Raw genomic sequence first — 26984 nt, 5'->3', positions numbered from 1 at the left:
CTCGCCGCGGTCCCGGCCCCGGTCCCGGCCCCCCCCGGCCCGGCCCCGGCCCTGCCGCTGCCGCTGCGGCTCCGGCGGGCGGGCGCGGACGGCCGGGCGGGAGCAGGGCGCCGGCGCGGCCGCCGGGGGGGGCGGGGCCTGGCGGGGCAGGGGGCGTGGCCAAGGGAGCAGGGGCGGGGCCGGAGGGAAGGCGGCGGGGAGGCGCGGCCGGGGACGGGGCGTGGTCAGGAGGGCAGGGGCGGGGCTGGCGGGGAAAGGGGGCGGGGCCGGGGGAACGGCGGGGCGCGGGGGCTGTCGCCATGGCGGGGCATAGGTGTCCCCAAGTACCCCGGGTGTCACCGTGGACAGGGCACGGGTGTCCCCAACTACCCCGGGCCATCACGTGGGCAGGGCACGGGTGTCCCCATCTACCCTAGGTGTCGCCATGGGCAGGGCACAGGTGTGTCCCCAAGTACCCCTGGGGTGTCACCGTGAACAAGACGCAGATGTCCCCATATACCCCAGGTCATTGCTGTGGGCAGGGCGCGGATGTCTCCAACTACCCCAGGCCATCACCGTGGACAGGGCACAGGTGTCCCCAGCTACCCTGGGTGTCACCGTGGACAGGGCAAAGGTGTCTCCAACCACTCCAGGCCATCGTGGGGCACACCACAGGTATCCCTCTCATCCCCCAGGCTGTCACCATCGGTCAGGGCATGGACGTCCCACTGGGTCTCTGCACTGTTAATGGTGCACAGGGACATCCCCATCATCTCTTGATCTGTCACCATGGGGCAGGGCATGGATGTCCCCTTTATCCCCTGGGCTGTTGTCATGGGACAGTGCACGGATATATCCCTCATTCCCCAGGCTGTCACCAAAAGCAGGGCATGGACATCCCCCTTGGTCTTCAAGCTGTCACCATGGGTTGAGGCACGAACATCTGCCTGCATCCCCAGGCTGTCATCATGGGACAGGACATGGACCTCCTCCTGGGTCCCTAGGCTGTCACCATGGGACAGCATGGATGTCCCGCCTCATCCCCCAGGCTGTCACCATGGGACAGGGCACAGACATCCCGCTGGGTCCCTGGGCTGTCACTGTGGGGTGGGCCATGGGCATCCCCCGGGTCCTCAGGCTGTCCCCTCACCCCCCACTGTGTCCCAGGGCAAATGGCAGTGGGACAAACGGCATCCCCGGACCAAGGACACAGCGTGTCCCCAGGCTCGGGAAGAGCCACGGGCACAAGACAACAGGGCAGTGCCACCCGTCATCACCGCCACCACGGGGAGGGGGACAGGGACACAGGATGGAGCCAGAGTCCTTTAAAAACTTGTCCTTTATTAGTCTGTCGGAAGCGAGTCCCTCTGTATAGGGCGTCCCACCCAGTTATAGCAAAGTGAGTAACATGATGGGACAGACCCCCTCCCGCCCGCGGCCCCCCCCGGGCCGGGGGGAGCGCAGGGACCGAGGTGGGGGGACCCATGGCGATGGGGACACCCCCCCCCCACGCAGCCCCCCGCCACCGGGACCCCCTTCACTCCCTCCTTCCGATGTAGGGTGCCCCTCATCTTGCCCTCCCCCCTCCCCGTGGGGTCAACTTTGGGAATAGAAGGGGGGGGAGGGGGTGACACCCCAAAACCCCCACCCCCCCCTCCAAAATCCCGCAGGGATCGATAGCACCAAGGGGGACGGCTGCTCCCCGCAGTTTATTCCGCGCTCCCTGCCGGGACGGAGGGGTTGGTTGGGGGAGAGGCGCTGCCGGAGGCGTGGGGTCCCTCCTGGGAACGTGGGGATGGCTCCGGCATGGAGGTGAGGGGGGAGGAGGGGATCCGGAATTTTGGGAAAGGGGGAGTCTCTCAGCTTTGCTTGGGATTTACATTCTGGACCATGCAGTAGCACCAAAGTTCATGAGGTCATCAGTGACGACGGGCGGTTACTTCCGCTTCCTCCCGCAGTACTTCCCTTGTGCGCAGCCCACGCCGCCTGGGGGGGGGGATGGAGAGGGTGAGCCCCCTCCCGCACCCCCTGCACCCCTTTGGGGCGGGGGAGTGGCTGGGAGGAGGGCAGGGGGTGCAGGATGTGGCCCCACAGGCGTTGGGGGGGTCACCCAGCAGCGCTCACCTCTGAAGCCCAGGGCACCGAGGGCTCCTCCGAAGGGCTTGGGGGGCTTCCCTGTGGAGGGGGGGGGAAGGCAGAGCGGGGTGAGTGGGATCCCCACGCCACTCGGCTGGTGGGTGCAGGGGGTACATACACACACACACCCCCCCGCATCCCCAAAATGCCCCGACTGGGGGATGGACACTCACCACCGAATCCCAGCTGGCCGGCCACCCCACCTGAAAGGAAAGCAAAGCCCTCAGTGCCCACCGGGGACCCACATTGCTCTGCCCCACACCCCCTAGCCAAGCACATCCCCCCCCCCACCGGCTCAGCCCAGTCCCCCTGCGTCCCTCCCCTGGCCGTGGCCACGTTCCCACGCTGCTTGGGCTGTGCGGGACCCCGTGAGCCAGCCGGGCACCGAGATGTGCCCCGGGGTGCGTGCCCAGGTGCCGAGCTGGGGATGGTACCTGGAAATATCGGTGACACACCAAAGCCGGGAACTCCAGCCCCTGGGGGAAAAGCAAGAGCCGGTGACAGCTTGTGACAGCAGTGCCACCCCAACCCTGCCTGGCTGGGGATGCCCTGGCTGGGGACACCCTGGCTCACTGCAGGGACAGGAGCCACTGCAAAAGCCCTTGTCCCCACCATGGCACCCGCGTGGCTTCGGGGTGCTCTCCCCAGTAGTGGCATGCCCAGTGGGGGACAGTAGCAGGGTGAGGAGAGCAAGCGGAGACGTGCGGTGTGGTAGGGGACACACTCCCACCCCAGCCCCAAACCGCGGCACTCACCTGGCTGCAGCCCCCCAACACCAAAACCTGCGGGATGGGAGAGCTCTGGTGAGGGTGGGGAGCGTGGGGACAGGGATGGGGACAGGGATGGGGGTCACCCCTGCAGTCCCCCCAGCTGGAGCAGCCCTTGTTCCTTACCTGGCTTGGGAGGTTTCCCAGCAGCTCCTGGATACAAGACCCCTGTGTCAGAGAGGGGCATCAGTGCAGCCCCCACCGGGGCTCACTGCCCCCAGGGCTGCAGCCAGACCCTGCTATGAGCCCAGAGGGTCCCCAGCCAGGACCCCCAGCATGTTGGGGACATGGTACAGTACCGTCCCCTGTCCCCATGGCACGGGCAACAGTGGTGCCATGTCCCTTGGTACCTGCTTGGTGATGGCATTCCTTTCTGATCACACCCCAGGAGCAGGGCAGGCGGCAGATGCAGGATGGGGCACAAGGCACAGTGACAGTGTGGGGTGGGACCGTGCCGTGGGACCAGGAGGGGTCAAAAGTGCCCCTGCATCCCCTGCATCCCATACAGCCCCTTCCCTTTGCCGCACCCTGCCAGCATGCTGCTGCCGTTCCACTCTCCGCGCCCCAACCCTGGGGACCCCCGATGCCAGGGGCCAGCATCACTCACCAGCACCGAGCCCACCAACTCCAAGGCCACCGACTCCGAGGCCGCCGACTCCAAGGCCACCTGTGATGGGGAGCCCAGGTGAGCACCAGTGAGGACAAGGCAGCAGGGCAGCGTCTGATGCGCTCCTCGCCCAGCCCCACGTGTGCCCGTCCTTCCTTGGGCAGCCCCACTCCCTCATGTCCTGGAGGAGCATCCCTCTGCCAGAGCATCCCTCTGCCTGCATCCCTCTGAGGGAGCACCCCTCTGTCCACATCCCGCTGGGGGAGAATCCCTCTTGGGGAGAATCCCTCCACCTGCATCCCTCTGCCAGAGCATCCCTCTTCCTGCATCCCTCTGCCTGCATCCCCCTGTCCGCATCCCTCTGGGGGAGCATCCCTCTGGGGGAGCATCCCTCTTCCTGCATCCCTCTGCCTGCATCCCCCTGTCCGCATCCCTCTGGGGGAGCATCCCTCTTCCTGCATCCCTCTGCCTGCATCCCCCTGTCCGCATCCCTCTGGGGGAGCATCCCTCTTCCTGCATCCCTCTGCCCGCACATCCCCGCTGCCTGGGCTCAGCTCCTGCCAGCACCTACCTGGGATGACGCCGGCCCCTGGGACTCCAACCCCGGGAACGCCTGCCAGAGAGAGACCATTAGCCCCTGTTCACCCACAGCCCAGGACCCACAGCTCAGGGTACCCCTAGACGGTGCTCAACCCGCTGGGGTGGTCCTGACACCCATCCCGGGTGTCCTCAGCACCCATCTGACAGCACCCAGAGCAAGAAGACCTGGAGGGAGCTCATCCCCTGCATGACACACTGCTTTAGGCAATGCAGAGCAGGAGAAAAATGTCCCCAGCAAGTCCAGGAGAGGGGGCACGAGTGGCACTTTGCACCCGTGGGTGACCGCATCACCACCTCCCACGCCTGGGCCACCCTCTGCTGAGGCACCGGGGGGCACGCAGGGGACACGAAACAAGGCCAGCACCCCAATGGCCACACAAGGAGGGAGCCAAGTGATGGTCCAAGGTGGACTTGGGACAGGGTGGCTGAGATACGTACCGAATTTGGGAGGTTTAGCACCAGGTTGCACCCCTACTTGGGGGATGCCTACAAAGTGAATGAGGACACCGCGGTTAGGACTGTCACCCCTGCACCCCTCCCATGTGCCACCGTCCCCCATCCTGCCTGCATCCCCCTCTGCCACCCTTCCACGTGGCTCAGTGGTTTCCAGCATCTCCGGCCACTGCTGTCCCCAAACCGGTCCCCAATAGGGTGTGACAAAGCACATACCTGCCCCAGGGAGGATGCCGGTACCGGGTACCCCCACACCCGGCACCACCCCAGGCACGACGCCGACGCCAGGTGTCACTCCTGGCACTCCGGCGACACCGGGCACAGCGCCTGGTACCCCTCCAACCCCAGCACCTGCAGAGAGAGGGGGTGAAGCAGCGTGGGGGTGATTCCCGTGTGATCTCCAAACACCTGTGGGATGATGCACCCATCCCCGAAGCCCCCAGGTCCCCCTGGACCAGTCTCTGCCAGGCCAGGGCTACTGGGGACACCCTAGATGTCCACTGGGCGGGCAGGGCTGCCTGCTGTGGAGTGAGCAACTAGCGATGGGCTTCTCCAGCTGACTCACCGAATTTGGCTGCTTTCGCTGCTGCTTTTGCTGCTGCCGCTGGAGCACCGACCCCTGAGCAGAGACAGCAAGAGGGGGGTCAGTGTCCCTGGGGGGGTCCTCTCCAGCAGTTCTGGGCAGTGCCCATCCCTCCCGCCTTGTCTGCATCCCCCATGGGATGGCCACAAGTTGGTGGAGACCACTGAGGTCCTCCTCACTCCTGTCCCGCCCCCGCCCCAGCCATGCTGCCACCGCTGCCCACCTTTCTGCTCCTCACCTGGGACACCTCCAATGCCGGGGGCCAGGCCGCCCACGCCAGGAGCCAGGCCACCTATGCCAGGAGCAAGGCCACCCACTCCAGGAGCTAGACCACCTACACCAGGAGCCAGGCCACCCACTCCTGCAAGGAAAGAGGGAAGGATTGGAGCTTCAGCTCAGGAAAAGAGGTGGTGGAAGGTGCCCACTGAAAAGGCATGGCAGGCTGGGGTGGGTGGGTGGGTGAGTGGGTGGATGGATAGATGGATGGATGGATAGACGGATGGATGGATGGATGGATGGATGGATGGATGGATGGATAAACAGTGGGGTGGATGGATGCTGCGGTGGATGGGTGGCTGGATGGATGTAGAGTGGATGGATGAATGGCAGGGTGAATGGATGGATGGATGGATGGATGGATGAATGAATGGAGGTGTGGATGGATGGACAGATGAATGGAAAGATGGCTGGCTGGTTGTCTGGATGGGTGGGTAGAAGGGAGGGTGGATGGATTAATGCATGAGAATGTATGTGGATGGTGAACCCTCCATGCAGACCAGCTCTGGAGAACATCCCCTGACACAGCCAATACCTCATCCCATGTACAGCCCTGCTAAAAGCTCATCCCTCGTCCCGACCCACAGGGATGCTGTGTCCCTCCAATAAGGGGGGCAGCCTGGGATGGGAACATGGCAGGAGACAGGACATGTGGGATAACCCTGGAGAGATCCCGGCTTACCGTACTTGGCTGCTTTGGCGGCTGCTTTGGCAGCAGCGGCGGCTGATGGAACTCCAACTCCTGGGGGAGAGGGGGACCATGAGGGGCAGCAATGGGCTGTGGTGGCCACACCAGCTCCCCTCAGCCAGCACTGCTGGGGACATCCCAAGCGTCCCTTAGACACCATCTCACCTGGTATGCCACCGGGGACCAGACCGGGCACACCAACACCGGGAACACCAACTCCGGGCACACCAACTCCAGGCACACCAACACCGGGCACGCCGACACCGGGCACGCCAACTCCGGGCACGCCAACTCCGGGCACGCCGACACCGGGCACACCGACACCGGGCACGCGCCCTGCTCCTGTGGAGAGGTTCAGGGATGTGGCCGAGCAGGCAGGTGCCGTAGGCAGGGGGTCCCACTGATGTCCCCGCCATCCGCCATGCCAGGGGTGTCCCCCACCCTGCCCATTTGCAAGCATCCCTCTTCCCTCCCTGGGAAAGGACGATGGCAACTCACCGAACGCCGCAGCTTTCGCTGCAGCCTTCGCTGCGGCCGCTGCAGCTTCTGGACCACCCACTGTGGGGACAGAAGGGAGAGAGTCAGGGGACCGGTGAGGCCAACACCACCCCATCGGCTCATGCCAGCCCATCTGCTCACCTCCGACGCCAGGCACCACGCCGGGAACCCCAGCCACACCGGGCACACCGGGCACACCAGGGACACCGGGAACACCAGGGACACCAGGGACACCAGGAACGCCAGGAACGCCAGGAACACCAGGAACACCAGGGACACCAGGAACACCACCAATGCCAGGAACGCCAACGCCGGCTCCTGCAGGCAACGAGAGGGGAGAAGTTAGATCTTGTTGCAGCAACAGTTGAAAGGTGGGACACCACCATAGGTCTGCACTTGTGCTGTGGTGAGGAGGGAGGACCCCACTGCCTTGTCCCAGGAGAGACACACAGCAGTGCTACGGAGGGACTGGTTCCGTGTCTCCCACGGGGCCCCAGCGAGGATGGTAAATCTGCTGTTGTAAAAGTTTCATGGAGTTTCACGGAGTTTTCAGAGTTGGAAGGGACCTCTAGAGATCACCCAGCCCCACTCCCCTGCCAAAGCAGGAGTGCCCAGAGCACATCACTCAGGACTGCATCCAGGCGGGTCTTGAAAATCTCCAGAGAAGGGGACTCCACCACCTCCCTGGGCAGCCTGTGCCCGTGCTCTGTCACCCTCACCATAAAGAAGTTTTTCCGTGTATTTGAACGGAACTTCCTGTGTTCCAACTTGTGCCCATTACCCCTCGTCCTGTCACTGGGAACCATTGAAAAGAGCCTGGCTCCATCCTCCTTCAACCCACCCTTTGGATACTTGTACGCCATAATAAGGTCTCCCCTCAGCCTTCTCTTCTCCAGGCTAAAGAGTCCCAGCGCTCTCAGCCTTTCCTCATAAGGGAGATGCTCCAAGCCCTTCATCAACTTAGTTGCCCTTCGCTGGACTCGCTCCAGCAGTTCCCTGTCCCTCTTGAAGTGGGGAGCCCAAAACTGGACACAGTATTCCAGTTGTGGCCTCACCAGTGCAGAGTAGAGGGGGAGAATGACCTCCCTCGACCTACTGGCCACACTCTTCCCTATGCAGCCCAGGATTCCATTGGCCTTTTTGGCAACAAGGGCACATTGCTGGGTCATGGATAATTTACTGTCTACACAGTGTGGCTGGGAAGTCACCAGCACAGGGGACCATGATGATCCTCATCATTATGGGGGCTCCAGATGGTCCTCATCGTGGGGACATTAAGCCTTGCAGCCAAACAGGCCACGGAGGCGGAGTGACCGGTGGTCCCCAGTAGCTGCCTGGAAGGGCTGGGTGCCCTGGGCACTGGCCAGACTGGGGAGCTGCCCAGGGCAGTGACAGCCTTGATCTGCTGGCACTCGTCACTTCTGGAAGGGCTGAGAGCTGAGTCCTCATGGTCCCCTGCTCGGTAGCTGCCTGGCGCTCCAGCACAGAGCACACATGCTGTCAAGTTTCTCCCTAAATCCCATCCTTCCCTGGGCACATGGTGGGATTTTTTTTTCTACATGATGCAGAAGAGAAATGGAAGAAATGGCCAGCAATGGTTTAGCCCTCAAAGGAAAGCTGCCGTCAAGTGTGGCTGCTCCCAGGGGCCTCCCAGGGCTCTGCAGTGACGAGAAAGCCCTGGGACCCGGCCATGTAATCTCTGGCACTGCTTTTTGGAGCACCACATGAATCCCCCAGTCCTGCATGGAGCCTCAAGGTCACTTTTGCCTCCTCTCCGCACCCGGGCTCCCAGCTCCCCTCCTGCTTGGCTGTGTCCCTCATCCCGCCCCCGGGCTCCTCCTCGCTGGAGGTGGTGATGCCTGCTTGGCACCTGGGTCCTGTTAGACCAAGTCGGATGCACTTGCTGGATCCCACTAGGTTTTTGGAAGGCAGTGACCCTGGGCAGGGGTCCCTCTGCCAGGGATCTCTGCCCACACGGGCAGTGGGGCTGAGCCCGTGGGCACCAGACCCTGGGGCGGGTCTGCTGCTGGAAAAACGGATTTGGTACAAAACCCAAGAATTCAGACATGGTCCAAAGGCATGAGTTCAGTCTCATCCACGTAGCAGCCTGCAGAAACCCCAGAGAGGGAGAAGGTCCTGCCCTGGGGATGAAGCCAAGCCTGGATGCAGCAGCCGGGAGCGGGGCTGGGCGCATCCCGACCTGGGATGTTCCCTGGTAATGAGCCATCAAGAGCAATTCCCAGGGGACACCCGCCTGCCTGGGGGGGACCCTGAGTGCCACGGGTGGAGAGGATCAGCAGGAGTCCCCGGGGAGCTGCTGGGGAGCTCCTTGCACCGTGCAGCACGTACCGTACTTAGCTGCCTTTGCTGCTGCCTTCGCTGCTGCCGGCGTCCCGACTCCTGGGGACAAGGGAGAGAGGGACCCTCAGCCACCAGCCCCCATGCCCCCTGCAGAGCTGGGTGGTGAGGAACAGGGCTCCTGGGAACAGTCACCTGCTACCCCGGGGACACCTCCGACACCGGGCACCAAGCCGGGGACACCGCCAACGCCGGGCACGAGGCCTGGGACGCCGCCAACCCCAGGCAGCACCCCTGGAGCTGGAAGGAAGCAGAGCAGTCAGAAACCCCTCCCAAAAACACCCCGTCCCACTGGCGGTGACACGGTCTCCCCCCTAGTATCATGGGAGGCTCTGGGGTGCCTGGCTTTGAGGTGGGCTCTCCACACCTCCCAGTCCAGCCGCTCCTGGGACCTGGGATGCGCCCAGGATTGGGATTCCCAGCTGCCTATACCCAACCCAGGGGTCTGGAGCCCACCCGGTCACCCAGGAGCTTGGGGAACCCCGAGGTCCCCCAAGGCCGTGGTTGTAAATCCCAGCTGCTCCCAGGGCTGAAGCGCTTCCTTCTTCAATAAGTGGTTGTTTGCGACTCGCTTTTCTCCCACCAAACACCCGAGGAGGGAAGCAGCGAACACGAGATTTGCATCACCAAGCGCATCCCTTCGGCTAACAAATGATGGCTCCTTACAGACACCGTCGCCCCGGAGACCCCGGCACAGCAAAACCCCATCTCGTATGGAGAAACCAAGCGTGATGGGGACATACCGCCCCGTGTCGGGCGGCAGCATGGCGAGGCGGCCAGCCAGCCCTCCAGCCACCGCTGAGCTCCTCTGCGGCTCTGGGGGAGGTTTCACACTTTGCTGCCTTCTACCCCAAAAAGCCGCTGGCTCAGCACAATGGCTTCACCTCACCCCAAGCTCCAGCAAGCGGCCGCCGGAGCCGGGGTAGGGGGTTGGGGCTGGGAGAGCACCCCAAGGGCTGGGGCAGGGGGTGGTGGGGCAGGGGGTGAAGCCGCACAGCCCCGGCACCAATGCACGGCTCTTCCGTGCCCCGAGAGCGAGCGCGGCCCCGCAGGCAGCCGCCGGGTCTGTCCGAGACCAACAGGGAACTCACCGACAGCTCCCGCCTTTGCCGCTGCTTTCGCTGCCGCCGCCGCCGCTGCCGCCCCTCCAACTGCCGGGGTAGAGGGAGAGAGTCAGGGGTGCGGGACGGAGGGACGTGAACCACCCCACCCCCTGCCCCGAGCCCCAGGGCCGAGCCCCGCCATCGCCTCACCTCCGGCTCCTGGGACAACGCCAACACCGGGTACCACTCCACCGACTCCCGGGATGCCACCAGCCCCGGGCAGGACACCGGCTCCTACCGCAGGGGAGAAGGGGACCATCAGCTTGGTGATGCAGGGACACAACCAGCATCCCCACGGGCATGGAAGGGAGGGAGGAAGGCACTGCCCCATTGAGGAGATGGGTGATGGATGTGCCTGTGGAGGGCGACTCACCATATTTCGCTGCTGCTTTTGCTGCCGCCGCCTGTGCTCCGACTCCTGGGGAAGGACATAGGCAGTTGCTGAGGTCCTGAGGCCATTCCCACTTCAGCTCCCCCATCCCGCAGGGACCATGGGGACCAGCCCCTCCTGTCAACATCCACCCCCCTCTCCTTTGAGAGGTGATGCACCCCTCCAGGCTGTCCCTGGGGTGACACTGCCACCCTGGGGCCACCAAACAGCCGGACAGTGCCCAACACCCCATCCAAGGACCAGCAAAGTGACGGGGGTGCCCGGTCCCCCTGCCATGCCCGTCCCAGTCCCCCACCCCGGGGCAGCCTGGGAAGGGAGCGTACCTGTCCCGGTGGGGTACCCTGCCTTTCCTCCCACTCCGATGCCGGCTCCTATCCCGCCGGGTCCGAAACCTGCAATCACAAGCAGAAAGGCAAAGCCCGGTCAGGCGCTGGCCGGAGGAAGGGGGACGAGGCAGATGGAGCAGCTCCCTCGGCCCAAAGGATCTTCCCCCCTGCGACGTCAAGGGATGTGGAGGGGGGGAGGGATGCCGGAGCCAGCACCCCCCCCAGGTTGAGAGGCCAGTTCAAACATCGCTGCCTGGAGCTGGCGGCGGCTCAGGACATGTCCCAGTAGAGCCAGACAGCAGCCAGCCGCTGCCGCCGCGTGTCTGCGGATTAACACCTCCTGGCCCCGCGGTGTGGGGCGCCAGCAGAGCCAGCTTGCTCCCAGCCGGGTCCATGGGCTTCATGGCAGGGCAAGGCACCGGTCCCCCCTGAGGGACAACCTCGCCCTGGGAGCGGGATGCCCTTCACACCGCCACGGGGTCTGGTGGCCATGAGGCCACGGTGACAGCCGGCAGAGCCACGAGGAGCTACGACCGCGGAGCAAGGGCTACGAGCACTCACCGTAGGGCAGCTTACCAGTGCTGTAGGGCAATCCATAGCCACCTGGAGAGGAGAGAAGGTGGCGGGTTAGCACCTGGCTGCCGGTGGCCGTGCCCCCTCTGCCCCGCGGTGTAGCCCCTCTCGGCTATGGCTGTGGCACCAGCCCTGGGGGCTCCTTCCATCGGGATACTAAATCCTCCGGGATACAATTTCCCCCATGATGGAGCCGGGCCAGGAGATGCTCTTTTCTATTACCTTGGAAGCGGCGGCTCCAAAAAAGAGCCGCTCGCTCTCAGCCCCACGCCGAGGGCTGCGGTGCCCGAAGCTGGTTTTACCGGAGCCTCCCGTGACCCCATTTCGGCGGGGGGTCCCCCGGGAGCCCCGCGGCGAGAGCTGTACCCAGCCGCCTGCGCGGCAGCCAGCTCCAAATGAAAGGTTTTAATTGGAATCAGGGCTTGGGAGCCTCTACTGAAACGTGACCTCGTTAGGAGGTCGGCGTGAAGGGACGGGGAGGGATTACGAGCAGGAACATTGCGGCCGGGGAAATGTCTCCTTGCGAAAGAGCAGGATCCCACCACTTGGGACGGCGCGGGGATGCCCGTGACTCGGCGGGGAACGTGCGCTTGGGAGCTGGCAGTGCCGAGCTCCCATCCCTGCTGGCAGCGGCCTGAGGAGGGGTGATGGGCTGCCACATCCCCAGTGGGGACACCTCGAGCAGCACGTAGGGCCGAGGGTGTCTCGCACACCAAGTCCTCCTGCTGGAGGGTTGTGGGCAGGGTGGGGATGTGGCTGCCTGCAGCCAGGACGGGATTGCTCATGGCAAAGCATCTCCTCGAGCGCGGGACACCGTCCCCTCCCGCCAGCCAGCATGTGGGGACCAGATTTCCCTTCCACCCTGCCAGGCTGTCCCATCGCGTCCCACACCAGCGCAAGCGTTGCTGGAACACAGAGGCTTTCCAGGCTGCAACAGCCATGACCTGCACTGGGTATCCCCCACCTTGGGGACCCCCCCCATGCCCATCCTAGGGCACCCCATCAGCGCCTCGCTCACCCCAAAGCTGCGGAAGGGTCCAGCACTGGGCGACACACGTGGTGGTGACTCCAAGGTTCAAGAGTCCCTTGGGTGTCTGAGGGTTTTGCCGGGTCCAAGCCCAGCTCCCCACCACCCTCAGCTGGATGCGAGAGCAGACCCCACCCGGGGTTGTGTGCACCCATCCTGCGCCGGTGTGGGGATGCCATCAGCACCACTGGTGGGGCTCAGGGCCAATGGGCACACTGGCTGGCATGGAGACCCAGACCAATGCCACCCCAGTGCGGCCGGGCACTGGGGAGCAGTCCCCCATCCCTACAGCATCGGGTGGGACCCTGATTTCAGCCACAGCTTCAGGCTGAGCCCCCAGTGAACGGGGTGGCCCCGGGGCCACCTCCTGAGCGGGGACAGCACAGAGCAGGAGCTCGCTAGGGCATTTGCAGCAAATCATCCAAAAAGAAGACTTGCCACTGAAAATGTTATTTTCCCTGCTGTCCCCTCGTCTCTTCTCGACCTGGATCTACTGCAGCTGGGACACAGCGCAGGGGACACGGGGATGTGTGGCAGCCCCTGGGTCCATCCACAGCATCAAAGTGAGAGCCTTGGCAGCCAACCCAGTGCATCCCTGTGCTGCAAGCCCCCAAGCCGGTGACAAACCAGCATCCCCCAGCTCCCTGGGAAGGACCGGGGTGCCAGGCAGCACCCCGCAGCTGGGGACACCACCGCGGTCCTGCCGGTGCCTGCTAGAGGCGTGATGCACTGACGGGGCTCCCTGGCCAAGGGGATGGGTGTCTTCCCCTGATTTATTCCACGAAGGCTCCCCATAAAGTGGGTCAGCCGGCAGCGGCGTCCCGTCCGGGCTGCAGGCCACTGGCGGGGCCGTCGCGGGATGGAGCCAGGCACGGCCCCGCCATGCGCCAGCGCTTTGCTCTCCGCACCGGGCACCCCATGAAAGGCGGTGTGGGGCCAGGCTGCGGCCGGGAGGCCAGACGGTATCCGACGGCGGCGGGGCCGAGTCGCCCTAACGAGCGTAACTCTGCCTCCGCGGGAGGAAGCCGGAGCGGGCCAAGTATTTCTGCTGCCGTTTGTGGCGACGGGCCCCGGCGGGGGGAAGCCGGCAGAGCTGCCGGGGCTGGCGCCCGTGCCGGGTTGGGACCTGCTCCTCGGGGGTGGGCTCCCCCCGCCGAGGTTTTCCTGCCTGCAGCAACTTGTTTTGGCGAGTGGGAAAATGCCCACGGATCTACTCGCTCCCCAGCACCCCAGGGATGTGGGTCCCCAGCCGGATCCTCCCCGGGGATGTTCTTGGGACCAGCAAGCCGGCAGCGTGGTCCTTGGAGGGTAGCACTCTGTACTGGCTGCCCGTCCGGCCACTGTCCCCGCATGGGCACAGCCAGCTGAGGATGGGCAGAGCCGGCAGCCGGCACAGGGCTGGGAGATGGAGGTCCCTGGAACAGCCCAGCCTGGGAAAGGGGTGCTGAGCACCCCCAGGCTTCCCTGGGCTGGGGCTGAGCCTGGTCTGAGTGGGCAGTGGGGAGGGAGACCTGCCTGAAGCTCCATCCCTACCTCCTGCCTGCTGTTGGTGGCCTTGGCTAGAGCTCCTCGCGCTGGGACATTTGGCCCAGGTGACTGCCCAGCGATGCCCGGCACAGCGCAGGAGCCACAGAAAGCAGACGGTCCCTACAATGACTGTGCCTTGTGCCAGGAGGAGCTGGCAGGGACAGCCTGGGGTGGCCTGGCCCAAAGCATGTCCCCAGAACATGCTCTTTCCTACCTTACAACAGCTGGAGAGAGGCACAGCATCATCCTCGTGGGCTGGGGGCAAGACCGGCAGCATCATCCAGGCAGCTGCCCCCAGGGCTGCGGTAGGCAGGGCTGTTGCTGGACTCACCTGCCCCGTGCCCCTTGCTCTGTCCTCCTGTCCCAGGGCCAGCACCAGCGCTTCCAGGTCCGGAGGACCCGGTGGGCGCCACGGCTCGACCCTGGGGAACGGCGGGTCCTTCTCCTGGCACTGCCGGGGGTCCTTCACCCCCAGCCCCGCCGGCTGTGGCAGCTTACCTGGGAGCTTAGGAGCTTTGATGGGATACCCCAGAGGGACACCGGGCTGCTGACCTCCAAAACCTCCCAGTCCTGCAAAGCCAACAGCAGACTCTCACCTGGAGCCTGCGCCCAGGCTGCCACCAGTCCTTGCGAGGGGAGAGCGCCCCGGGGCACCCCGAGAGAGGAGAGCGGGTGGCATGGGAAGCCCTGAGGCATCTTCTGGCATGGGGAGGCCGTGGCTGTGAGGAACGGGCTTGGGAAGGAAGAGAAGGACGGACGAGAGAGACGGAACACTCACCGGGGATTCCTGCGAAGGCTCCTGCTCCTAGACAGAAACACAAAGGCACCCGTGTGAGCCTCAGGGCTCATCCTCCGGGTCCAAACTAGTCTGTGTGGGCTCAGCCGGAGGTGGGCTTTGCTCGCCCACGTGCCCTATGGGGCTACGACCCCAAAGGATGGGCTGGAGCCAGCTCCAGCAGGATGGGGATGAAGGCAAAGCTGGAGCCAGCCCTGGACCTGCCCTCCACCCCGGTGTCCCCAGGGCATCGAGGGGACCTACCTGGAACTTTCGGCTTGACTCCAGCACCAGTGGGTACTCCGGGCAGCACTCCTACGCCGGGGAAGCGGACACCTACGGCAGAGACCAAAGGGGTCAGGTGAGCGCGGTGGGGCGGCGTGGTGTCGCTGGTACCCGGCTCCCAAATCCCTGTCACCCATCTCTGGCTCAGCACCACCCCTCGTGCCCTGGGACAAGGTACCCTCATTCCCTGGGGGCTTGCCGGGACCCCCCCAACCCCGCGCCAGCCCCCTCGCACCCCCCGGGCAGAGCTGCCAGGGAAGGGTTTGCTCCAGCCCTTGGAGTTGCCTGTGATTTGGGGGGGTGGGGGGGGTGGAGGGTGGGATGGGCAGCCCACACAAGAGTTTGGGGTGCCTGCAGGCACCCCAGGAGTGGGTCCCACTCGGGACAGCAAAGCACCAGCCCACGCCATGGTGTAGCCGAGCCCGGGCGTTGCTCTGCCCCAGTGATGTCCAGTGGCTTCTTTGGGGAGAAAGAGGGGGGGTCCTGCCCGCTGCCCCCCAACCCTCCAGGGGCAACAGGCAGCGCTTTGGCCTTGCAGTCATTTGGGTTGGGATTTTGGTGTTGGGAGGTTGGTTTTTTTTTGTTTTGTTTTGTTTTGTTTCTTTTTCTTTTTTCCCCTTTTACAAATGTCTTTCATTATAACTCACGCATTTTCAGACATGGAAAAGACATTCCTGACCAGCAACACACTTCTCCTTCTGACAATGTCGAAACATCTTGTTTTCACAAGTTTTCCTCCCCCAAATTACTTTGCAAGTGAGGAATTCCTCTCTCCCACCCCCACCCCCCCCACCCCCCGCCACCTCCTTCCCCTCCTTCCCACGCCGCGGTCTGTGCCAACTCCTCTCTCTGATGCCGCCTGCTCCCACGGAGCTTGGCACGAGACCCCCGGAGACGCCGGGTCCCCGTCTCCCCCGCCTTTGGAAAATGTCGCTATGGGCCCCAGCAAAAGGGTTTGGAAACCTCAGGCGGCGGCGATGTGTGTGGGGGGGTGGAATTAGGCAGGCGGGCAGCGCGGGTGCCCAGCAGGGAGCCCTGCCTGCGCGGGCAACGGGCGTCATAACGTCCAGGGTGCCGCTGGCCACAAGGCCATCGACTTAAACCGGGGTGCTGGCAGCGGGTAGGGACCCCCTTGGAAGGACCCTCTGGGAGGGACCCTCTTGGAGGTTGGGGGTGCTGCCGGTGGGGTGGGGACCCCCAGCTCACCTGCACCGGGGAGCACGCCGCCCGGGAAAGCTCCAGGAATCCCAGCACCTGCCGGGGGAGAGAAAAGTAGGAATGAGCGCCCATGCGGAGTCGTCCCCTGCCCCGGCTCCCCCCACCCCGCATACCAACCCGGCTTCGGGGCCGCGGCGCACCTACCTGGTATTTTGGGGGGTTTCCCTGCCGCGCCAACCCCGGGCTGCACCCCTCCCGGTACCACCGCACCTGCGGGCAGCAGAGACCCCCTGAGCCACGGGCACCCACCGGCTCCTGCCCACCCTGGCAGGTACAGGGATAACTCTGCCCTGGGCTATGGCTGGGGATGAGGGGTATTTCCTACCTGTGGGGACCCCGAGGCCACCGGGACCACCGACTCCACCCAAGCCAATGCCAGCACCTGGGGCCATTGGGAAGAGGAGGGTACCAGCGTGAGGTGCCACCGCTGGGCTTCGGGTGGCCAGAGTGGTGCCAAAGGAAGGGACAAGCTCAGGACAGCTCTCAGGGGGTGAAGGGGACACCCTGAGGCAGTACCGGGGATGTGTCCCCCAAACCTGGGCACTGGGACCAGGAAACTTGGTGCTTTCCACTCCTGGAGGCTCAGGTTTGGCCAATGCCCCTTTCCCGGCACACCGAGACGTGCCGGGGTCCCTCCGAATTGCCGAGGATCCCCGCCAGAGCAGCACCTCCCGCTTGCACCCCACCAGCTCCGGGGGGAAAACTCTTCTAACCCAAGTTCCCAAGGGACACCGGGAGTCCCCGGGGGGCTGCCCGAGCCCCAGGGTTGCTTTGCCCAGCATGGTTGCCCAGCCCAGCGTCACACTGGCCACCCCCAGCACTCACCGGCTTTGGCAGCAGCCTTGAGGGCAGCGGCGGAGGCAGCACCTGGGAAGACGCCTCCGGGGAAGACGCCTCCGGGGAAGAGACCCGCAGCACCTGCGGGGAGGACAATAACCGGCGTGAACGTCCCCAAAAAAGCAGCCGGCAAGAAGGCGTCCTGCCCTCCACGCCGGCCACGGTGGGCGCAGGGGGTGCTGAGCCGGGGGGGGCTGCGTGGCGCTGCCGGGGGCTGGCGTTAGGCTGGGCAAGGCGGTGGTTAGCAGGCACTGCCCTGTCCCACACTGGCTTCTCCCTGCATCCCCCACCCCCCCAAAAAAAACACCCTCTTCCATCTGCATCCCACCCGTCACCGGCTGTGCCAACACCACCCGGGGCGCCCCTGCAGTGTCACCACACCAGGGTCCCTTGTGGCCCTGGGCAGGCTGTGCGCTGGCACTGTCCCTCTGCTGCAGAACCCCATGGGGACCCCAAGTCCATGGTTGATGTCGTGATGTTGGGGGACCACAGGGCTGCCTGTGGGTGGCCACCAGTCTCACAGGTCTGGGAAGGTTGCCCAGCCCAGATAGGACCCACCAGGCAGGTCACGGAGAGCACCCAGTGGGGACAAGCCACGTGCTGTCCCCAAGGTGGGTCTCTAGATGATCTAGATGATCTCCAGAGGTCCCTTCCAACCCTGACCATTCTGTGATTCATTCTCTGGGGACATCGCCCTGGGGACAGTCCGGAGCGGGGGTAGCCGGTGGTCTGTGCTCACCTGGCTGCAGACCAAGTGGGCCGAGTCCCCCGAGGCCTCCGACCCCTGGAAAAAGAAGTGGGGTGAGGTAGTGGGGGCACGGCCGGGGCCAGAGGAACAGGAGCATCCCGCTCGCACCATCCCCGTGGGACGGGAGCGCACCTCGGGGACAGGAGCAGCCACGGGGTGACAAACGTGCCTGCCAGCATCCGGGTCCCCCATCCCGTCCCTTTCTGCCTCGCCCGCCCCCCACCCCGCCAGGCCACGAGGGGACGGAGCCGAAATGTTTATGGCTGAGGAATGAGTCCCTCCGGCTCCGGCCAGCGCTGCCTTCCAACATCTGGGGCTAATCAGCCCTCGCTCCCTCCAGGCGCAAATTCCACTGCCTTTGGCTCAGGGCGCGGACACTGCTCCGGCTGGGGCTGCGCGGCCGCGCCGCGTTTGGTTTTAATTATGCTGAAATAAAGGGCCTTGTTTTTCTTTCCACGAGCTGAAATCTGAGTAAACGGAGGTTACCGGCCCCCGCTTCGGGCTGGCGCTCCCGCCGCGCAGACGGGCCGGTTCAGGGGGGGCCGGGGGGGGGCATAGCGTACCCCTGCCCCGGGGCACAGCAGGTACCCCTGGGGCGGGCAGGGAGGGGAGACCCGGGTCTCCGCCTAAAACAGCATCTCTCCCTGGGCCGCCGTGGGCACCGGGCATCTCCGTTGGCACCAGATTTACCCTCTGCACATCCAATCCCTTCTGCCCCAACACCTCCCGGCTATACCCGGCGTCTCCCGGGCTTCGGCGCCTTCGGGCTGTGCATCCTCCTGCCACCATCCCATCTCTCTCCTGGCGATGTCCCCTCTCGCCCCCTCATTTCAAGGCCAGGCAAACCCCAGCGCGGGCTGCAGGAGCTCCGGCAAAAGCTGCTCGGTCACGAACGCGGACAGGCGGAGGTGCTGCCGGCTTCCCGCCGGCACCGGCTCCTGGCAGGGCTGAGCGAGCGTTACGAGGCTTTGCGTCTCCCCGAAGAGCTTTGGCTCAGGTTTGCGGGCAGCAAGCACCCCGAAAGGGCGATCCGGGGGGGGGGAGGGCTGGAGGGGTGCGCTGAAGCGGGGGATGAGGGAGGAAGGTTCCTTTGCGGCCGTGGGGGTCTTGGCGGGGGTTAGTGCGGCGCGGCAGGGCGGAAAGTGCCAGCTGTGGCGTGCCTCGGCCATGGGGGTGCCCAGGGTGGTGGTGGTGGTGGGGTTCCCCTTGGCCACGTGGGAGAAACACGAGGGCAACAGAGGTTGGGCAATATCCTGGCCACTGGCACGGCCGGAGATGGCGAGTGAGCCACGGAAAGACTTCTTACCTGGTTTGAGAGGTTTTCCTGCAGCCCCGAGTCCTAAAGGAGAGCGAGTGGAGAGGGGTCAGAGCTGTCCGTCCTTCCTCTGAGCATCCCCCGAGGGGGGGGGGACACCGTGCGGGGCAGGGCCAGCCTCATGGCAAGACCCCCTGCGTGCCACAAGGCACCTCTGCCGGGGGTGCTGCCCCCCTCCCCATCCTGGCACACCCTGGGCAAAGGGGTCCCAGCACTCACCTGCTCCCAAACCTCCGACTCCAGCACCTGCAAGCAACGGCAGTCTTAGCATCCATCCCTGGGAGCATCCATCCCTGGGAGCACCCATCCCTGGGAGCACCCACCACCCACCCAGCCCAGGCTCCTGGGGGTCCACGGGGAGGCAGAGAGGGTCACAAGGGTGCAAGGGGATGGGGCATCCCCTCTGGACTGTCCCCAAGCTTTTGGCTGAAACCCTAGGGACAGGCTGTGACCTCTGAGCGCCTCCGGTGGCCAGGGTGTAGGTGCCCGCCCCGGGGCTAGTGACCCCCCAGGGTAACCCTGGCACTGCCACCCACTCCTGTCCCCATGCCACCCAGGGCTGAGCGGCCAGAAAGGGTGTCCCCACGTCCCCTGATCCTAGCTGGCAAGTCCCCAGCCCTCCGTGCTGGCTCAGAGGTAGCTGGGGACCCCCCCAGGCACCTGCCCCATCCCCACAAGCCTGATGCCCCCTACAACACTGCATGGACCCCCCCTTACCAGGGAAAAAGCCTCCTCCTGGGACTCCCGCTCCCGGGATAGCACCAGGGACCCCTGCAAAAGAAGAGATCCGCGTTAAAATTCCCCCCCCTCTCCCCGGGGATCCATGTGTGTCTGGCAGGTCGGGGGCAGGGGGGACCCCTTGGGACGGGGAGCTGCTCCCTGTGGGGGCAGTGGGATGCAGAGCCCCAGGGGTGAGGGCTCGAGGGTAGGTCTCTGCCTTTCCTGGCGCACCGCACTTTCCCCAGCGTGACAAGCGGTGACGGGGCTCGGAGGTGCCCCAGCCGGGAGGCGGAGAGGGTATCTCGGTGGGGGCATCAGCAGGATTTGGTCCTGCCTGGGAGGGAGGGAGGGACACGGGGCTGGCACAGAGCGGGGCTGGCTGGTGCCCAGGCTCTGCTTCCCAAAACCTATCCTGTCCCACAGCCAGCGCCACCTCCATCACTTCCAGCTTCAGATGGTTCTGGGGGCACGGGTCCAGGCACGGTGATGCATGGTGGGGTGAGGCTGTCCCAGTTCATCCCCGCAGCCCACACTGGTCCCAGCCGAGACCGAGCGTGCTTGGCCGTGGCCACCTCACTCCCAACGCTGCCTGCCCTGCCCTGCCGTGCCTGCTGGGCTACCAGTGGGAAGAGCCACCTCATGCCAGCAGGACTGGGGTGTTGGACTGGGGGACAAGTGCTGAGACCTTCCAAAACCACCTGCATCCCTCTGCCCATCTCTGCGAAGCTGAGCTAAGCGCCCGGGTCCCACTGCTTTGCCGGGTGTCTGGAGCCCACGCTCGGAGGTCACACTCATGCACCGTGGCAAGGTTATTTTGGCTGCTTTGGACCCTGGCAAAGGTCTGTCACCTGCAGACCACCAGACAGCCAGCCCCTGGCTGGTCGTGTCCCCCCCCCATCTCCATCAGGGCCATGAATGGGGTGAAAGTTTGCGGGGGGGGGGGGGGGATAGGTGGCACAAAGAGGTTGTAATGCAGAGGGATGCTCTGCTTTTGGTTTTGGCTGGAGCACGGTTTTGGCACTGGGAAGGGGGGTGGGGGGGGCGGGGAAGCCATGGGGTTTGCAGTGGGATTTGCGGGATGGCTGGCGGGGCTTGCAGTGAGGTTGGCAGGAGGATTTTGGGGGGTTGCCAGAGGCAAGCGCAGGGCGGCCGTGGCCAGCACCCCTGCGGCAAGCGGCACCCAGCGCTCCTGCCTGCTCGGGGCTGAGGGGATGGAGCGCAGGATGGACGGGCACTGCGGTGGCATGGCTGGGACCCGGGGACATGCTGTCCTGCTCCGAAGCTGCAGTGGCCTCCCCAGCCCCCCCGGCCAGGGTTGGGGGGAGGAGGGGACCCGGGACCCCCAGGAGCTGTGTGCAGGCAGGGGGACAGCCCTGGCAGCACCACCACCGGCTGGGCTGGGCAGGGTAGGCAGCGCAGGCAGGAGGCAGAGCTGCCACGCCGTGGCAAGGGGGGGACCGCACACGTTGTGCTGCACATCTCTTCTCCACCTCAGATGTGCTGCAAAGTCTGGGGGTCCCCCCCTCGCTGTGCCCCATAGCCCCCCCGCTTCACCCCAACAGCTGCCTGCTGCGACGTGGCAGGGACGAGGGTGTCCCTGGGACACGTGTGTCCCCAACCACCCAGGGCACCTGGGATGGACCTCCAGCCCAGGCCCACAGAGAGACGGGGCACCGGGATGCACCCACACGTGTGTCAGGACACACACACGCGTGCAAGAGGGGTGTCAGGCTGCGCACAGGAGGTGTCGGGACACACAACCCCACAAACCCATCGGGTGCACCCACAGGCAGAGGACACGTGCCAGGACCCGTCACACAGCCCCCATGTGCTCCAGTGATGCCAAAGAGTGGGGCTCAGCCCTGTGCCCCCCAAAACCACCTCCCAGGGCCCTGCTGGGACCCGGGGGTTGAATCCAGCCCTGGAGCAGCTGATGTCCTTTGGAATGGAGGGGACACGTGCTCGGTCATCGCTTCGGCCAGCCGGCTCACCCCTCTGGCACGGCACAGCCTGGCCCGGCTGCCGGCCAGGGGTTTACGGAGCGGCTCCTTTTCCCGGCACATTCCCCCGCCCAACTCCCCCCCCCCCCCCCCAGCTTGGAAAAACAAATCCCAACTTCTTGCCTGTTTCCAAACAAACTCCGAACGTCCACGCATCGTCCGTCCTCCCCCACCCGCCCTGCTGGGAGGGGACGCCCCACCGCCACTGGGAGCAAGAGCCGGTGGGACGGCCAGGATCGGGCCGGGGACCCCCACGCCCAGGGACCCCCATGCCCCGGGGCAGCCACCGTTCCCCACCAAGCAGGAGGGTCCCTGATGCACTCAGCCCCCGTGGTGTCCCCCTCAGCCTCAGCCCCCCTACGGCCAAGCAAGGTCCCTGGTGCTGGGGTGATGGTGGGCACCTTGGGGACTCGGGCTGAGCTCCTGTACCCCTCTGTCCCCCTGTGCCAGCACTGCCTGGCAGAGACCCCCGGGGAAAGTGGGACAAGGCAGGATGGTTCACGACGTGGGGACCCTAGAGAGGTCCAGGTGACACCTGCCCCGCAGCCATGGTTGCCCTACTCAGCCCTCCATCGCTGTCACCCTCCTGAGTGGACCACCGGTCCTACTGCGATGCCACTGCCCTCCATCCCCCCAGGCTTCCCCCCAGGGCCAAGGCTCTGTGCCCATCCCAGTGCCTCGTGGCAGGTCTGCACCTTTCGGAGGATTTGGAGGACCAGGTTACCCAGAGAGGTTGTTGAGGCCCCATCCCTGGAGGTGTTCAAGGCCAGGCTGGACGTGGCCTTGGGCAACCTGGGCTGGTGGGAGGTGTCCCTGCCCATGGCAGGGGGGTTGGAACTCAATGGTCTTCAAGGTCCTTTCCAACCTAAACCATTCTATCATTCTATGATTTCGGGGAATGTGCCAGCTCATCAACCGTCTCCATGCCCAGATCAAGAGGCAGAGGGGATCCACAAGCCCTGGCAGGAGCCTGGATGGCCGGAGGGCAGTGGGATGGCTGGGATGCTGCACGGCTTTGGGGAGCCAAAGATGCACTCAGGAGCATCGTAGGAGGCTGCTCCCCACTATTTGCCCTCCCTGGCCAGCTCTGATGCCGAACACCGCCAGCTCTGCGCTTCTCCTGAGACTCTTTCATGAGCTGCCTTGGCGCTGGCAGAGCCGGGCGCATCCCAGCAGGGAGTCAGCGCCCGGTACGGGAGCTGCTGGGGGGCATGAGGCTCTCTGACCCACTCAGCTCTCTGGCTGAGGACCAACCTCGAGCAGCCAAATTCACCCCAGCATCGCCAGTCCCACCCATGGACAGCACCGCTGCGGCTCAGGTGTTGACAGCAGCCCACGCGCTCGGCACCGGCTACGCCGTGGGCTCCCCGAGGCTGTGCCGGGCTACGGCAATCGCCCTCCGGCCAGTATCTGTCCTGCTGCAGCCCTCCCCTTCCCCAGCCTCGGGGGCAGGAGCCCATAGCCCAGCTCGGGGTCAGCTCCCCAGCGTGGTGTGCCCCCCCCCCCCTTTTCCTCTCCATCCCGCATTCCCTTGGCACATCTGGGAAGGGGAAACTGAGTCACCAGCCTCCCAGGACCGCAGGAGCTCTACGCTGCCTCTGTCCCTGCTCTGAGCCTGCCGGGACTCCGGGAAGGGGGAGTTCTCTTAAATCCCAGTTTGTCTCCTGGGCTGGGGCTGGCTGGAAGCCTGCAGAGTACGGGGCTGGCCCCCAGCACCCACCCCAGAGATGTCTTCTCAAGCCGGGGGCGGGAGGGAGTGCATCCCGCGGTAGGGTTTGACCCCTGGAGGTGCCCAGATGTGGAGCCTCATTTATAGAAACTGCCCTTTTTCTTCCACAGCTCCGTACGGGTCACTATTTGCAATATCTGCACTATTTTATCACCTGCTCTATTTCCGATCGACCGCTGTTTGCATCATCTGCGCCATTTCTAACCCGCATGGCTGCTCGCAGCTTTCTTTACAAAGCCAGAAATACAGATGTTTTCTCTATTTGACAGCTTTCAAGACCGAGACCAGGTCGAGACCACCGCAGGACACCAGCTCACACCCTCGCGGGGCGGCCAAACCTCAGACCCGCCAGCGGACCTCGCCGCCTTCCCTGCGCCCGGGGGCGACCGCTGCTGGAGGAAGCTCAGCGCGTAACCGCCACAGATATTTCCCTTCTTCCCTCACGCCGCTGTTTTCTTTTTCTTGAGAGAATCGGTTTTGGAAACATGCAGTCTCCAAGCAACTTTGAAGCCGCGTTGCATCCCAGCCCGAGCTCGCTGGTAGCAGCTCGGGGGGGGGGGGAAATTGGGGGGGGGAGGGGGGAAACAGCGGTAGGGGGGGGCTGCTGGCGAGAGCCTGGCTCCTCTCCAGCCCCCAAGGCTTCAGCTTTCATCTCTGAGCGCCGGCAGACAAGTTGCACCCTGGAAGTTGTTTGCGGAGAGAGAAGCCCCAGCAGGTCGGTGCCTCGAGGAGGTACCCGGCTGGGAAAGGGAGATGCCATCCCAGCCCTACAACCGGCGCTACCAGCCCTAGGGCACTCTGGGTGTCCTTGGTGGGTCTCCGCGGTGCCCGGGCTGGGATGCCAGCGCTCTCGGCGCCGACCTCTCTGCACCCACCCGAGCTGCCCCCCGCGGTCCCGGAGCCTGCAAGGGTCCCTTTTGTCCCCTCTCTGGGGGTGTCGTTCCCAGGGCACCCCCTGTGCTCCGGCACGGGAAGCAGAGGGGGATGGATGGCAGCACGGAGAGATGCATGCCCCTCTCCGAACACTGGGACATGCCGCACTTGGCACCTTTTAGGGAAACATACGGCAGCTTCCCCGCGCAGTGGCCTGGATCCGGCCGTGCACATCCCCACGGTGCCCGGCACAACTCTGCTCCCCCCAGAGGGTGCAGAGCAGCAGGGGCTGATCCTGACCCTGCTGCAGGCTCGGGGCTCAGCCCCTCGGCAGGGGCACTGCCCTGGTGGGGACAGTCTGTGTGCACTGGGGGGGGGGGGGGGTGTCCCCTCTTTTTCTCCCTCGACACTGGGATCTCTCAAGGGTCCCTTTCCTGCCAGGCTGGTTTGGAGCTGCACCAACGGTGGGTGCTGGAGGATGCTGCCCTGAGCCCTCTCCAGGTGGGTGCCCCCCACAGTACCCTGGCATCCCCCCAACCCTGCCCGGTGCCACCAGGCTGCAGAGACACTGGTTGCTCCTCCATGGGGAAGCATTCCCCGGTGTTTCCATCAGCACTGAGACCATCCCCATGGCCACCTCCTCTATGAGCTGCTTCCCAAACCAGCAAACACCCCTGGAGATCAAGCCAGGGACTGGAGCGGGGCCAGTATCCACCCCCACCCACCCCCCAAATAGCTCAGAAACTGTCACAGCATCTCACCCCGGGGGCCAAAATCCTCCTGAGAGTGTCCCAACTGGCCACTGCCTGAGAGCTGGGGAGCAATGCCACCGTGGTTCAGCAAACCAGCGCAGAGCATCGCTGCTGGGGGTGGAGAGTGCCCGGGACTGAGCTGCATCCCATCGGGGATGGCACCTTGACCCCCAGCGGCAGCTACCCAGGATCAGGCACTGCCAGCAGCTCCGTTTTCCAGATGGCTGCCTGGCTTGGCACCGCTTCGGGGTCATGCCGCTGGAGCCCACCACGCCGGGGCAGAGCAGGGAGCTGCAGGGAACTGGCAGAGGATGCTGCGGAGAACAGCCCCGAGGACTCTGTCTTGGGCAAGGAGTGGCCCAGCTTGCAGGTCCCTGGTGCCACCCTGGGGCTGCCCTCCCCTGCCCATGGGATCCTGCCCTCTCCCCACCTCTGGTCCTCGCTCCCCCGTGGCCAAGAAGCCCCATGCGATGGCTCTGGCACCGGCCCCGTTGCTGATGCTGGCTCTGCCCGTTACACACTCTCCATGGCACAACGTGGGGCCACCGCCGCCTGGCTCTCCGGAGGTGGCTGTCCCACCCCTGACCCCCGCTGTCCCTACCTCGCAGACCTTAGCCCGGTTTGTCCATTGCAGCGGCTACAAACGAGTGCTCAGAGCTGCTCTCCCCCCTCCGTGCGTGCTCCTCGCGGCCCGACCACCAGACGCACGCCGTCCCACAGGCACCTGCTGCGCTGGCCGCCTCCGGCTTCGTCACGCGCCATCGTGGGACCACACCACTGCGCTGCCTTTCGCCTCCCCGCCCCGGCAGCGGGTTTGCTGCACGTGCGTGTGTGCCCGTGCTGGGGGTGTCACGCAGCCCCTGCTGCCGCCCGGCCGGGGACCAGCCAGCAAAACCATCACCCGTCCCATGCGCTGGGGGCTGGACCTGGCGCTGGTGACACAAGTGCAAGGAGGACGGCGCGAGGGCCACCCCAGGCACCCAGAGGCTGCGATTCGGGCAGGTCAAGCTGCTCCGCAGCCTGGCGGGTTGTGTCACGGCCACACACTGCGCAGCAGCTCACGCACACCCACTACGGGATGCGCACACACCCCCCCACACACATACCCCGCTGCTCTTCCAGCTCACGCCGCCACCGCACCCGGGGGTGATGGGTGCCAGCTCCCCCAGTCCCTGGCAATTGCAGTCCCCGTGGGAGCTTGGTGGCAGTGCCCTGCCCTGAGCCCTGCCTGCGCGTCCCCGAGCCTCTCGTGCCCCTGAGCCTTTCGTGTCCCCGAGCCTCGTGTGTCCCCGAGCCTCTCGTGTCACCGAGCCTCTCTCCAGGATGCAGCCCCTCGAAGGTCCCCCCCTGACAAGTGCTTCGCACAACGGTGCCGCTCCCGGACCGCCTCTTGTGTCACCCCCCCTTGGTGACATCCCGCCCCACCCGGCCGTGGCACATGCCACCCGCCGCGTTAGGGGGGCCGAAGAGCCCTCCGGAGAGGTGACACCCAAGGGGGGGGGGGGGGGGCTTCCCTCTCTCCCACCCTTGGGGATGTCCCCAAGGCAGGGCAAGGGGACACGCAGCAGGGACAGGCGTGGGGCAGCCCGGGGGGGGGGGGAGGGGAGAGGAAGGATGTGGGGAGACAGCAGCCCCGAACCCCGATGGCCGTGGAGGGGCCGGGGAGAGGTGGGGAAAAGAGGTGGCAGGGGGTTGAGGGGGAAAGAGGTTTTTCTTTCCTTACCTCCTTGCTGAGAAGCCGGGAGGATGGAGAGGAGGAGGAGGAGGGCTCCGGGAAGGAGGGGTGCAGCTGCCTGCTTTGCCATCTCTTGAAGCAATGCCCCCGTGCTCCCGCAGGCAG

At 65.2% G+C, this 26984-nt stretch overlaps 1 protein-coding gene across 8 annotated transcripts; it reads right to left on the bottom strand.

Annotated features, from left to right (window-relative positions):
* Positions 1 to 1305: 1305 nt before the first annotated feature.
* On the bottom strand, positions 1306 to 26984 carry ELN (elastin). Of its 8 annotated transcripts, XM_082493191.1 has the most exons (34): positions 26868 to 26984; positions 19788 to 19841; positions 19290 to 19316; positions 19062 to 19094; positions 16996 to 17088; positions 16496 to 16552; positions 16315 to 16380; positions 16159 to 16206; positions 14932 to 15003; positions 14671 to 14697; positions 14391 to 14462; positions 11327 to 11368; positions 10763 to 10831; positions 10422 to 10466; positions 10199 to 10282; positions 10037 to 10096; positions 9081 to 9185; positions 8937 to 8987; positions 6729 to 6905; positions 6588 to 6647; positions 6255 to 6431; positions 6084 to 6143; positions 5364 to 5486; positions 5108 to 5161; positions 4759 to 4893; positions 4528 to 4575; positions 4061 to 4102; positions 3490 to 3549; positions 3009 to 3050; positions 2871 to 2897; positions 2550 to 2591; positions 2289 to 2318; positions 2104 to 2154; positions 1306 to 1965 (listed from the first exon to the last, which is right to left on the bottom strand). In XM_082493191.1, the coding sequence occupies exons 1-34, from the start codon at positions 26947 to 26949 to the stop codon at positions 1916 to 1918; spliced, it is 2265 nt and encodes a 754-aa protein (XP_082349317.1). In that variant the 5' UTR covers positions 26950 to 26984; the 3' UTR covers positions 1306 to 1915. The 8 variants fall into 8 exon arrangements, with proteins under 8 accessions (XP_082349317.1, XP_082349318.1, XP_082349323.1 ...); XM_082493192.1 differs by lacking the exon at positions 11327 to 11368; XM_082493197.1 differs by lacking the exons at positions 2871 to 2897; positions 3009 to 3050.

This window comes from Vanellus vanellus, assembly GCF_965231255.1.
Source record: "Vanellus vanellus genome assembly, chromosome: 19".
Classification (NCBI taxonomy): domain Eukaryota; kingdom Metazoa; phylum Chordata; class Aves; order Charadriiformes; family Charadriidae; genus Vanellus; species Vanellus vanellus.
This window is presented reverse-complemented; position numbering and strand designations above follow the sequence as displayed.

What these genes read in the sequence shown, in the direction of transcription:
- ELN (XM_082493191.1), bottom strand. Translation starts at nt 26,949, where the DNA reads ATGGCAAAGCAGGCAGCTGCACCCCTCCTTCCCGGAGCCCTCCTCCTC. An exon ending in AGGTGTCCCCGGGGTAGCAG is followed by an intron (nt 8,988 to 9,080) that starts GTGACTGTTCCC and finishes CCTTGTCCCCAG; the next exon opens with GAGTCGGGACGCCGGCAGCA. An exon ending in CGTGGTGCCTGGCGTCGGAG is followed by an intron (nt 6,648 to 6,728) that starts GTGAGCAGATGG and finishes CTGTCCCCACAG; the next exon opens with TGGGTGGTCCAGAAGCTGCA.